We start from the raw sequence: 14,581 nt of genomic DNA on the forward strand, positions 1-14,581 counted from the left end.
CCATTTTGAATGGCTAGGTCATTTCTCTGTTTTCCGTTTAGACCATTCCATTTCTCCCAGAACTGGTTTTCATCAATGGAGTCTTCAACCTCTTTCAGTGTTCTCAAAATGCTTCCGTTTCTTACATCTTAGGTTTTGTTTGTATTCTTTCAATGTGTCACAATATTGTTGCCGAATGTCTCTATCTTGTGGTTGGTGATGTTTTCTATTTGATAAAGATCTAAATAAAGAGATGCACTAACGCCTTTCCATTTTTTTCTCCTACCTGGTCAGGGCAATTTCTATTGCTAGTGATGGGAATCGGGTATAAGGAGGGATGTCCAAATATACAGTATGTCTATTACCCTCAGGGTTTACACATTCAGGTTCAGAACCTGTTCTAGCATTACAATCCCCACACAAAAGCACATTTCCCTCAGCTTCAAAACTGGTTGGTCACTCTTTGGCAATTATCATCAGGGAGAAGCATATACCGCACCTATATATAAATTATTGTCAATAAGGATTGTTCCTTTGTTGAGTTTTACCCTTTTGATTTGGCTCTGTGAAAGGTCCTATTTATACCATATGATCATTCCTCCCGAGTCCTTGCCCTGTTTTATGTTTTATGATGAAAGTAGAATTTCCCTATATCCTGAAGGATATTGAGTATCTATATCACCATGACATGATTCTAGAAGTATTATTATGTCTTGACCTTTGGTGTTGTTAAGAAAATATGGGTTTGTGGTCTTAAGACCTAAGGCACAGGAGTACAAGCCCTGGATATTCCAAGAACTAATAGTTATTTATCTAACTTCATATAAGTATATACAGTGCATTCGGAAAGTATTCAGACCCCTTGACCTTTTCCAAATTTTGTTACGTTACAGCCTTATTCTAAAATTGATAACATTGTTTTTTTCCCCCCTCTTCAATCTACACACAATACGCCATTATGAAAAAGCAAAAACAGGTTTTTAGATTTTTTTGCAAATGTGTAAAAAACTAACAAAACTTTCACATCAAGGCAAAGGGTGGCTACCAGAAGAATCTCAAATATTAAATATATTTTGAATTGTTTAACACTTTTTTGGTTACTACATGATTCCATATGTGTTATTTCATAGTTTTGTTGTCTTCACTATTATTCTACAATGTAAAAAATAGTAAAAATAAAGAAAAACACTTGACTGAGTAGGTGTTCTAAAACTTTTGACCAGTAGTGTAAGTATTCAGACCCTTTACTCAGTACTTTGTTGAAGGACCTTTGGCAGCGATTAAAGCCTTGAGTCTTCTTGGGTATGACGTTACAAGCTTGACACACCTGTCAGGTTGGATGGGGGGCGTCATTACACAGCTATTTTCAGGTCTCACCAGAGATGTTCGATCGGGTTCAAGTCCGGGCTCTGGCTGGAACACTCAAGGACATTCAGAGACTTGTCCCGAAGCCACTCGTGCATTGTCTTGGCTGTGTGCTTAGGGTCGTTGTCCTGTTGGAAGGTGAACCTTCGCCCCAGTCTGAGGTCCTGAGCGCTCTGGAGCAGGTTTTCATCATGGAGCTCTCTGTAATTTGCTCCGTTCATCTTTGCCTCGATCCTGACTAGTCTCCCCTGCCGCTGAAGAACATCCCCACAGCACCACAATGCTTCACCGTAGGGATGGTTCCAGGTTTCCTCCAGACGTGATGCTTGGCATTAAGGCCAAAGAGTTCATCTTGGTTTCATCAGACCAGATAATCTTGTTTCTCAGTCTGAGAGTCTTCAGGTGCCTTTTGGCAAACTCCAAACGGGCTGTCATGTTGCTTTTACTGAGGAGTGGCTTCCGTCTGGCCACTCTACCATAAATGCCTGATTGGTGGAGTGCTGCAGAGATGGTTGTCCTTCTGGAAGGTTCTCCCATCTCCACAGAGGAACTCTGGAGCTCTGTCAGTGTCACCTCCCTGACCAAGGCCCTTCTCCCCCGACTGCTCAGTTTGGCCGGGCGGTTCCAAACTTCTTCCATTTAACGAATGATGGAGGCCACTGTGTTCTTGGGGACCTTCAATGATGCAGAAATGTTTTGGTACCTTTCCCCAGATCTGTGCCTCGACACAATCCTGTCTCGGAGATCTACGGACAATTCCTTCGACCTCATGTCTTGGTTTTTGCTCTGACATGCACTGTCAACTGTGGGACCTTATATAGACAGGTGTGTGCCTTAAATCAAAATAACAAGGAGTAATAGAATGGGTCTGAATATTATTATAAAAAAAAACCTTTTGCTTGTCATTATGGGATAGTGGTAAAAGATTTGTTTATTTAATCATTTTAGAATAAGGCTGTAATGTATGAAAAAGTAAGGGTTAGAAGGATGTATATATATATTATTTAGATAGAAAAAAGATAAAAATAAGAACAGGACAACCAACTATAAACTAAATAAATAAAGTTTGTGTGTGTAATAATTTAAAAAATAATAATAATACAATTAAATAAAAAAAAAAAAAAATAAAGTGTGTGTGGAATAATCATTAAAAAAAAAGTTTGTGGTGTGTGTGTGAAATAAATAAATACAATAATAAAAGGGTTGTGAAGTGTTTGTGTGTGTGTGGGGGGGGTGGGGGGTGCTGGTGGGTGTGCGTGTGTTTTTTCCAGTAAGGTATGTGTCTTGTATTATGTGTGTGGTTGATGCACCCCCACAATAGTTAGACTAAGCGCACCAACCACGCCCAACACAAGAGTAAATGTTGTGCTGTGTGTGTTTCAACTAAGAGCATTCATCAGTAGCAGGAAAGACAAATTATATAAATAGTCAACAAGAAACTTATAACATATATGGCAAGTGTTGACTATATCTACATGTCATTTCAGAATGTGAAACTCATTTCTCTTTTAGCTTATAGAATGAATGTTTTCTGATAAGGTCCAATACATTGGCTTATGCCTATTCTAGGAGTTTGCAGATTAGCTTCAGCAGTTGACGCACCTCTCCGATGGCTGAAGGGTCTACATGTCTCTTACCGGAGTTATCCACTATCATTTCTTATGACCGACAATAACTTTTGAACACCAGATGGGCAGTTACTAACCTCAATTCAGGCTTCAACTTTGACTCATCTGCCCTGGGCTCTTTGTATTCCTACGACCCAATCTTCAGGCTACCCAGGAGGAAACGCTGGCGAGAAAAAGTCAGGAAAGCGGGCGTCCTGATGAAACTAAGGCGAAGGGAAAACCGGGCACCACTTCCCTCCATTCTATTGGCCAATAAGTCACTTGGTAATAAGATGGATGACCTCCGATAGCGGAGGGGGAGGAGTATGTCTTTTCATCAACAACAAATGTTGTTCAGTCTTCACCCATTGTTCACCTGTCTTGGAATACCTGATGGTCAAATGACGACCCTTCTACCTCCCAAGAAAGTTTGCATCTGTTATCGTGACTGCTGTATATACAGTATTCCACCTCAGGACAACAACAAGTTGGCACTTAAACTGTTCGAGGCTATAAACAAACAGGAAACCATGCACCCAGAGGCAGCTTTTCTTGTTACCAGTGATTTTAATTCCTTGTCACTAAGACAGGTGATGCCTAACTTCTATCAACACTTCTTCTTCGCCACTAGGGGCGATATATAGTCCTAGACCACTGTTACTCAACCCACAAGCAAGCATACAAGGCCCTCCCTCATCCCCCTTTCAGCAAATCAGATCATTACTCTATACTCCTGCTTACTGTTTACAAACAGAAGCTCAAACAGGAAGTACCCGTGATGCGCTCCGTAGAGAAATGGTCCACCGAAGCAGAGGCTATGATGCAGGACTGCTTTGCTAGCGCTGACTGGAATATATTCCGGGACTCCACCGATAGCATCAACGAGCTAACCACCTCTGTCAATGGCTTCATAAGGAAATGCATCGCTGACGTTGTCCCCACAGTGAAGGTTTGATACTTCCCCAATCAAAAGCCGTAGATTAACACAGATGTACGTGCTAAACTAAAGGACAGAGCTACCGCACACAGGGCTATCGCAGCCAACCCCGAGGCTACGGCTGAGGACACGAACGTGTACAAGAAGTCCAGGTTCGACATCCGCAGAGCCATCAAACAGGCAAAAGGACAATATAGGAACAAGGTGGAATCCTATTACACCGGCTCCGACGCTCGACACGTGGCAGGGGCTACAGTCCATTACGGATAACAAAAGAAGACCTAGCCGTGATCTGCCCAAAGATGCCTCTCTACCAGACGAACTCAAGGGATCCCGCCGTCCCAGAAGAACGGGTGATCTCGTTCTCCGAAGCCAACGTGAGTAAGGCTTTTAATCTGGTCAACACTGGCAAGGCCGTGGGGCCGGACGGTATTCCAGGGCGCATTCTCAGAGCATGCAAAGACCAGCTGGCAGGCATCTTCAGTGTCATTTTGTCCTTGTCCCAGTCCCCATATGTCAAGCTGACCACCATCATTCCTGTTACTATGAATTATAAGGCTACCTGCCACAATGACTACTGCCCTGTAGCACTCATATCTGTAATCATGAATTGCATTGAAAGGCTGGTCATGGCACACATCAACTCCATCATCCCAGACAGCCTAGACCCACTCCAATTTGCATACTGCTCGTCTACAGACGATGTAGTCTCAATTGCACTGCCCTCTCCCACCTGGACAAGAGGAATACCTATGTGAGGATGCTGTTCATCGACTACAGCTCAATGTTCAACACCATAGTGCCCTCCAAGCTCGTCACCAAGTTCGGGACCCTGGGACTGAACACCTCCCTCCGCAACTGGATCCTGGACTTCCTGACGGGCCGACTTCCTGACGGGCTGTGGCGGTCACGAAATTTCGTCAGCCGGTGATTGTCAAGCAAATAACTGTTGGTCTCACAGTAATTGATCGTTAATTAACAAACACATTTAGCATCTCCTGGCTTCCACACATTTTATTTTTACCTTTATTTAACTAGGCAAGTCAGTTAAGAACAAATTATTATTTACAATGACGGCCTACACCGGCCAAACCCAGGCGACGCTGGGCCAATTGTGCGCCGCCCTATGGGACTCCCAATCACGGCCGGTTGTGATACAGCCTGGAATCGAACCAGGGGGTCTGTAGTTATGCCTCAAGCACTGAGATGCAGTGCCTTAGACCACTGCGCCACTCGGGAGCCCTTAGACCACTGCGCCACATAGCCTACAAGCCACTGATGCTGACCTTTAGCACATCTACATTTTAAAAAGTCTATTAAATCCATGTAATACAGCCTACACCTTCACAATAAATCCATTATTTATTTTAGACAGGTCTAAAGAAGCATGATATGAAGAAAATGTAGTCTATTTCAGAAGAACAGAATAGCATACTCTGAGTTGTCCTTTATGTTAGGACCTGATTTGGCTATGCCAAATGACTGTGGGCTACACTAGTTAATTTAGCAGACAAGATTTGCTTAGAATTCCGTGGCATTATTTTATAGTATGAACAATACAATTGAACAAAGCTGAACAATACAATTGAACAAAGCTGAATAAAATAGAAAGGATATTTTCTCCAAACGATTTGAGGGAGTGCGCACATGCGGCTATTCTGTGTTGAGCGGTTAACAAAGAAATGGCCATTCCTATATGCTTAATTTAGAGTTATTCATGTAACTTAAGTTGTTCTACAAATGTTGGGCTATATGTTTTGATTTTTAATACATTGTAAGGCTGCATGATGTGACTAATGATGATTTGAAAAAAGTTGCTTGAAAAGGCATGAGCTCTGCTTTGTTTTTTGCGCAGGCTGTACACACTACATCAGTCACTCATTTACAATTTGGCAAGCACTTGATAATGCCTAGAATTTCATGGCGGCATCCCCTTTGTGTGGCCGTAATGCACCTTAAAGAAATCCATGCCTTTTGCGGCCAGTGGCCGTTGTGCCCTTCTCCCTGAGTGCTGCGCTCTCCATCACGTGATCGGGTCTTTCTCACAGGCTACAAGTGAAGACAGACACATCGGGGACGCAACTGCGCTTGTCCCAATTCCAAGGTGCATATTGAAGATATTGGAAGAACTGTCCACATTTACTTATCGTCAGCCAACAACATGAGTAGGCCTAACGAACAGCAAAAGCACTAGCCTATGTCAATCTACTATCCCCCATAGTACAAAGGTCGACCTATTCTATTCTGTGCAAGAAACAAATATTCCAAACATAGTCTGGGACAGTTGTGGGATGTGATAGATCCACTGGCATCAAAAAACATTTTTACGCAATGTGGCTGACCCAACAGATCAGAACGTTTAGCTTTCTTCACATTATAAGCGCAGCAATGCACACATGGTAGTAGGCTATAAGCGCGAATGTTCCATTAGCTGAAAACACCATTATCAAAAGTGACCGCAAATGCAATTATGCATGTAATGCTTTTATTATAAAGGTGCTTTTTATGGTGAAAATTATCTTCCCCAAACTTGAAACTCACGCACTGCTTATGTATGCCAGTTAGGCAATACACCCCTATAAAGCAGATTAATGTGCTTAATTTTAAGAAGTTATTTGGCCACTTTAGTTGTGATTCAAACCTTATTAAAACATATGCGGTCACCGCAACAGCCCAAGTAACAACACCTCTGCCATGCTGACCCTCAACATGTGGCTGCCCTGGGGTGTGTGCTTAGCCCCCTCCTGTACTACCTGTTTACCCACGACTGTGTGTCCACGCACGACTACAACTCCATCATCAAGTTTGCTGACGACACGATGGTGGTAGGCCTGACCACCATCGGCGATGAGACAGCCTACAAGGAGGAGGTCAGAGACCTCTCTCTCAACGTCAGCAAGACCAAGGGGCTGATTATGGACTACAGGAAACAGTGGGGGTGTACACACCCATCCACAGGGCCGCAGTGGAGAGGATCAAGAGCTTCAAGTTCCTCTGTGTACACATCACTGAGGACTTAACATGGTCCACTCACACCAGTACATCCTGGAGAAGGCAAGGCAGTGCCTCTTCTCCCTCAGGAGGCTGACACGATTTGGCATGGCCCCTCAGATCCTCAGGAACTTTTACAGCTGCACCATCGAGAGCATCCTGACTGGTTGTAACACCGTCTGGTATGGCAACTGCACCGCCATCGACCGGAAGGCCCTACAGAGGGTGGTGCGAACGGCCCAGCGCATCACTGGGGGTGATCTCCCAGTCATCCAGGACATACATGCCAGGTGGTGTCTGAGAAAGGCCCGAAAAATTGCCAAAGACTCCAGCCACCTGAGACATGGACTGTTCTCCATGCTCCCGTCCGGCAGGCGGTCCCAGTGCATCAACCGACAGACCAACAGACTCGTAAACAGCTTCTATCCCCTGGCCACAAGAAATGGCTAACAACTACTGCTTTCCCTCTCCCACAGCCTATCCACACTGACTATGCCCAGGTCTCTACCCACTCAGACACACACACACACACACACACCTTCACTGTCACTCTTACTCACAAACACCCTCACTCACACACTCATTACTGACGCCACACACTTACACGCACACACCCCCTCACACCTACGCTGCTGCTAAAATGATTATTGATTAGATTTATTACGACCATTACACTGCTATTCATTGCTTATTGATTGCCATTACCATTATTATTTACTGTATCTTGCTACTGGTCACTATTACGCCTGTTTACATGTAAATATTACCATTAGTCTATTACCATAAGTATTTATATAATCCTACTACCAGTCACTTTTATGTATAAACCTACCTCAACCACCCCAGTATCCCTGCACACTGAATAAGGTACTGGCTCTGACATGTATATAAATTATTTGCATTCTTGTGTTTCTTCAACTTATATCTTACTTGTGTTTTGTATTATATTTTCGATTATTATCTATTATTATTATTATTATTATTGTCATCAACATCATCATCACTACATTGTTGAGAAAGAGCTCTCAATGTAAGAATTTGACTGTAATGTTTTACACCTGTTGTATGCTGTGCACATGGCAAATAAAGGTTGATGTTGTGTTACGGTATGGAGGATTGGGAGTTTGCATCCTGGTTGTGACATAATTTCCACTTGTGTCACCCGTGTTTCTGTGTGAATGCGTGTGCATGCAAACGTCTGTGCATAATTGAGGGTCACCACTCACCACTCTCAGCAGCCTCCTCTGCTCCTTGAAGGTGGCGCAGCAGCCCAGCACTCCCGTCACCATGACGATAGCCCCGGCTAGGATCAGGATGTAGGCGGAGGCGGCGTAGGTCGCGGAGGAGAGCAGGCTGATGTAGTCGCTCTTCTCCACCAGCGTCCAGGTGCCCACCGCCATCACCACGCCCCCTGCCAGCTGGGAGGACAAAGTACAGAGGAAGAATTAGACACATAGGCTAGTAGGTGGTGGGCCGACACCGAAAACATTGAAGTTGATCGATCTATGTCGAGGGAGGAGCTGATGTTTTGTATACGACAATGAAATATTCTTATGATTACTGTAACATTTGTTGGCACCTTAAATTCTTGCAAAATTTTTTCGGAAAACGTATATTTCAACACTGTCTTCTCAGGTAAATTTGCAAACTGCTAAACTTCGAACCAATTAGAACTCCTGCACATACCCTTCTTGATGAAGGCAGCCAATGGCCTGCTTCTAAGATGTAAACACAGCCTCTGATCTGCTGTCAGTGTGTTAAGAGGAACTAACGTTAGCTCCCAAAGACTGAAATAACATAAATAATCGGTTTTCGAATGCACTTGAAATATGCAGCATGCAATATGAATGGTCTTGATCATATGGAGAGGTAACTATTGAAAGCTTGCCAATGTTACAGTTGACTAGCCTAGCCAGCTAATACTGTAAATGTCAATGTGCCTGCTCAGGAAGCTAGTGTTCATTAGCTATCTCTGTCAGTAAATTCAATTTAGAATCATGTTTTGGCATGATTGTCTCATTTCAAGTAAATAGCTGCAGGCTTAAATAAAAATTCAATCATATCATCTGCATAGAAACCCAAATAAAAGCATGTAGATAGAAAGATGTGTGTGTCATGTACAGTGCATTCGGAAATTATTCAGACCCCTTAACTTTCTCCACATTTTGTTACGTTACAGCCTTATTCTAAAATTGATTAAATTAAATTATTTCCTCATGAATCAACACAAAATACCCCATAATGACAAAGTGAAAACAGGTCTTTCAAAATGTTTGCAAATGTATAAAAATTATTTACATAAGTATTCAGACCCTTTGATATGAGACTCGAAATTCAGCTCAGGTGCATCCGGTTTCCATTGATCATCCTTGAGATGTTTCTACAACTCGAGGCACAGATCTGGGGAAGGGTACCAAAAAATGTCTGCAGCATTGAAGGTCCCCAAGAACACAGTGGCCTCCATCATTCTTAAATGGAAGAAGATTGTAACCACCAAGAATCTTCCTAGAGCTGGCCGCCCGGCCAAACTGAGCAAACGGGGGAGAAGGGCCTTGGTCAGGGAGATGGGAGAACCTTCCAGAAGGACAACCATCTCTGCAGCACTCCACCAATCAGGCCTTTATGGTAGAGCGGCCAGACGGAAGCCACTCCTCAGTAAAAGGCACATGAAAGCCTGCTTGGAGTTTGCCAAAAGGCACCTAAAGGACTCTCAGACCATGAGAAACAAGATTCTCTGGTCTGATGAAGCCAAGATTGAACTCTTTGGCCTGAATGCCAAGCGTCACGTCTGGAGGAATCCTGCCACTATCCCTACGGTGAAGCATGGTGGTTGCAGCATCATGCTGTGGGGATGTTTTTCAGTGGCAGGGACTGGGAGACTAGTCAGGAGAGGGAAAGATGAACGGAGCAAAGTACAGAGAGATCCTTGATGAAAACCTGCTCCAGAGTGCTCAGGACCTCAGTCTGAGGCGAAAGTTCCCCTTCCAACAGGACAACGACTCTAAGCACACAGCCAAGACAATGCAGGGGTGGCTTCGGGACAAGTCTCTGAATGTCCTTGAGTGGCCCAGCCAGAGCCCGATCGAACATCTCTGGAGACCTGAAAATAGCTGCATATTTGCAATCAAACGGCAGAATTGTCCTTTCTAAAGGGGCTTTTTTGAAAGATATCACGTAGTAGAACTGCATAAGAGTTTTGAAATCAGTGGAATTAGAGTATGATAGCTAAGAAGATGGAGAAAATTCTGGCGTTTCATTGCAAATATGCAGACGGAGTCGAAAAGAGAACACACAGACTGTTGTATAAAACACCGGTCTCCGGATTGTATCTTCAAACTAAGGGCAACCATGGCATCTGTGACAGAGTGGGAGAAACGTCCTTCCATGTATCCAGAAAAGATAGTCTAGCTAGCTGATTTAGTCAGAAAGTCATTTTCATTTCAAGTTAAAGTGTACTGTTAGCTAGGTAGCTAACGTTAGCTGGCTGGCTCGCTAGCTAACATTACGTGTATGATCTGTGTAGTTATATTATTCGTATCTCCGAGCCATTTGCATTGCTAGTTATAGCTTAATGTTAGCTAGCTAACATTGAACCTGGTTGGTTAGCCACCTGCAGATTCATGCAGGGTAGTAACGTTATGAGTTGGGATTATGGTTAATTGTTTAGCTAGCTTGCTACATGTCTAAACAAAAGACAACTGTCGATAGACGTAGCTGGTAAATCTGGCTAGCTACTCCAATTTCAGAGCTCTCTCATCTGAGTGTGCAAGAGTGCAGAATAACTGTCAAATTTAAGAACCCTCAACAGCCGTTGAATATGGCCGGTGTCAGTAAGTGTTGGCAAAAAAGCATAGTTAAATTGTTGCCAGCAGCACAGTTGCAGTCACCAACGCTCTGGATATCGAGCCGGTCGGTCACAAATACAGGTGTGCCAAGCTTGTAGCGTCATACCCAAGAAGACTTGAGGCTGTAATCGCTGCCAAAGGTGCTTCAACAAAGTACTGAGCAAAGAATCTGAATACTTATATAAGTGTGATATTATTTTTTTATTTTTAATACATTTGCAAAAAGTCATTATGGGGTATTGTATGTAGATTGATGAGGAAAAAAACAATTTAATCAATTTCAGAATAAGGCTGTAACGTAACAAAATGTGGAAAAAGTGAAGGGGTCGGAATACTTTCCGAATGCACTGTATGCTAGAATGGAGGTTTAAAAAATGACAGCTGCATATGCATATTAGCCAATACATATGGCACAACCTACACATATACTATACCTTGCAATAAAATCTTCTCTAAAAACTGTTGTACAATGGGCTCTGCAATAAGATAACCAGAGTTTGATTTCTAAACCAGATGAGTCCTCAAATAACAGCTGGCCAATACCATGGTGGGCATGCATAATGTTGGATGCATTGGAATATAAGCAATAGAGAATGATAAAGAGCCTGTAGGATTATAAAAAAAAGCAGTTGGGAAACTAATGTTTGGAGTTTCAAATACTAAATGTTCAGTGAATGAGTACGTTTACATGCACACTAATAATGTGATATTAAACTGATTATGGCAGTAGGCTGGTTATGGCATTAGTCATGTAAACACCGTACTCTGCTTATCTTAAATCGGTGTAAGGTCATAATCGAAGTAAGCATATTGTCACGTTGTATAATGATTTGAAGACAGGCGCAGGAATACGTATTAGGGGTTTTATTTACGCCACCCAACACAAACACGTACAGTTGAAGTCGGAAGTTTACATACACCTTAGCCAAATACATTGAAACTCACTTTTTCACAATTCCTGACATTTAATCCTAGTAAAAATTCCCTGTTTTAGGTCAGTTAGGATCACCACTTTATTTTATGAATAATAGTAGAGAGAATGATTTATTTCAGGTTTTATTTATTTCATCACATTCCCAGTGGGTCAGAAGTTTACATACACGCAATTAGTATTTGGTAGCGTTGCCTTTAAATTGTTTAACTTGGGTCAAACGTTTCGGGTAGCCTTCCACAAGATTCCCACAATACGTTGGGTGAATTTTGGCCGATTCCTCCTGACAGAGCTGGTGTAACTGACTCATGTTTGTAGGCCTCCTTGCTCGCACACGCCTTTTCAGTTCTGCCCACACATTTTCTATAGGATTGAGGTCAGGGCTTTGTGATGGCCACTCCAATACCTTGACTTTGTTGTCCTTAAGCCATTTTGCCACAACTTTGGAAGCATGCTTGGGGTCATTGTCCATTTGGAAGACCCATTTGTGACCAAGCTTTAACTTCCTGACTGATGTCTTGAGATGTTGCTTCAATATATCCACATCATTTTCCTTCCTCATGATGCCATCTATTTTGTGAAGTGCACCAGTCCCTCCTGCAGCAAAGCACCCCCACAGCATGATGCTGCCACCCCCGTGCTTCACGATAGGGATGGTGTTTTTCGGCTTGCAAGTGACCCCCTTTTTCCTCCAAACATAACGATGGTCATTATGGCCAAACAGTTCTATTTTTGTTTCATCAGACCAGAGGACATTTCTCCAAAAAGTACGATCTTTGTCCCCATGTGCAGTTGCAAACCGTAGTCTGTATTTTTTATGGCGGTTTTGGAGCAGTGGCTTCTTCCTTGCTGAGCAGCCTTTCAGGTTATGTCGATATAGGACTTGTTTTACTGTGGATATAGATACTTTTGTACCCGTTTCCTCCAGCATCTTCACAGGGTCCTTTGCTGTTGTTCTGGGATTGATTTGCACTTTTCGCACCAAAGTACGTTCATCTCTAGGAGACAGAACGCGTCTCCTTCCTGAGCGGTATGACGGCTTCGTGGTCCCAAGGTGTTTATAGTTGCATTCTATTGTTTGTACATATGAACGTGGTACCTTCAGGCATTTGGAAATTGCTCCCAAGGATGAACCAGACATGTGTAGGTCTACAATTTTTTTTCTGAGGTCTTGGCTGATTTCTTTTGATTTTCTCATGATGTCAAGCAAAGAGGCACTGAGTTTGAAGGTAGGCCTTGAAATACATCCACAGGTACACCTTCAATTGACTCAAATGATGTCAATTAGCCTATCAGAAGCTTTTAAAGCCATGACATCACTTTCTGGAATTTTCCAAGCTGTTTAAAGGCACAGTCAACTTAGTGTATGTAAACTTCTGACACACTGGAATTGTGATACAGTGAATTATAAGTGAAATAATCTGTCTGTTAACAATTGTTGGAAAAATCACTTGTGTCATGCACAAAGTAGTCCTAACCGACTTGCCAAAACTATAGTTTGTTAACAAGAAATGTGTGGAGTGGTTGAAAAACGAGGTTTAATGACTCCAACCTAAGTGTATGTAAACATCTGACATCAACTGTATATATATATATATATATATATATATATAGAGGGTTGGAGTTCCCACCATACCAGCAGATGGAGCCATAGCTGTCTGGGTTTGCAGCCACCTCAGGGATGTAACGTCCCTCCAGGACACAGCCTCTCGTGACATCACACATCCCCTCCTCGGGACCGACGTCCTGCCGGGGTAAAGGCAGCGAAGAAGGCATCACGCCGGGAGAGGGCGTCCGCATTGCCGTGGTGCTTGCCAGCCTGCTCTCTCTTCAACTCCTCCACCTCTAGGACCAGGGACTCAGCCTCCTGTTGTCTCTCCTTGAGTTTCTTACTGAACGCATCAGCCTTGGTTTTAGCAGAGTTTAGCTTCTGTTGAGCAGCTTTCAGTTCCTTCTCTCTCTCTGCCTCCGCATTCTTCATCTTGTTCTCCAACACCTTGTACTTCTCCTCTGCCTTCTTCTGGACCTCCTTACTACTGCGCAGGGTCTCCTCACACTCCTCGATGGTCCTGCGCAGCCTCTCCAGCTCCTCCTGTTGCTTATGGAAGGAGCTCTGTTGGAGTTTAGCCTGGAGGATATCTAACTCTTCTGTCTTCATGTCTAACTGTTGCTTTAACAAACGATACCTCTCAGCGGTCCCCTTCAGACCAGACAGTTCTTTGTCCAGATTCTGTAGCTCCGTCTCTGTGTCGGTCTGGGCACCTGCCCTCCCTATCAGAGCCCGGGGCGGGAGTGAGTAATTCGGAGGATTGCACCGGAGCCTTCCCAGGATGAGTCTTGCCTCTCCGTTTCCGAGGTACTCGGGGTTATCCTCTCCTGAGACTCTCTCCAGAGTGGGTAAAAGGCTGGGCAGTCTCGTCCAATTAGGACAGGGACGGGGAGGGAATCAACCACCCCCGCCGTCGTGTGTATGGTTCCCCGTGTGCTGGTCATTGTAAGTTCAGTAATGGGGTATTCTCTGGTGTCCCCATGGACACAGGAAACTGGGAGGACTTTCCCCGGGGTCAGACACGTTGGGCCCACCAAATCCTTACGCACCAGGGGTGGCCCGGCTACCAGAATCCAGTAAGGCCTCCACATCATGGTGATTCACCGTTACCGGGCAGGTGGGGGTCGATCTGGGCCGCCATCCACGACTCCCAAGAGCGAGGCAAACGGTGTGTGGGTGCTGAGCTGGAGGACTCCGCAGTGGGCATAGGTTCATCGGCTGGTTTCCCACACTGGCAGGAGATATGTCCCATCTCCCCACACCGGTAACACTGTCGAGTTTCCCCCTCCTGGTGTACTCTTCTTGGACCCGCCTGGTTTCTGGCTCCCCCTGGAGCCGGGATAAGTCCTGACGTGGCTGGGTTCGAGACCTTGGGGT

At 44.0% G+C, this 14,581-nt stretch overlaps 1 protein-coding gene across 1 annotated transcript in view; it reads right to left on the reverse strand.

Annotated features, from left to right (window-relative positions):
- Positions 1–14,581, reverse strand: part of LOC121534851 (CD151 antigen-like) — a 56,244-nt gene that overhangs the window by 25,557 nt on the left and 16,106 nt on the right. The window contains exon 3 of the mRNA XM_041841441.2: positions 8,106–8,297. Coding sequence (XP_041697375.1) covers positions 8,106–8,297 — 192 coding nt within the window. The remainder of the gene's footprint in view (positions 1–8,105; positions 8,298–14,581) is intronic.

The sequence above is a fragment of the Coregonus clupeaformis genome, chromosome 21 (assembly GCF_020615455.1).
Source record: "Coregonus clupeaformis isolate EN_2021a chromosome 21, ASM2061545v1, whole genome shotgun sequence".
Taxonomy (NCBI): domain Eukaryota; kingdom Metazoa; phylum Chordata; class Actinopteri; order Salmoniformes; family Salmonidae; genus Coregonus; species Coregonus clupeaformis.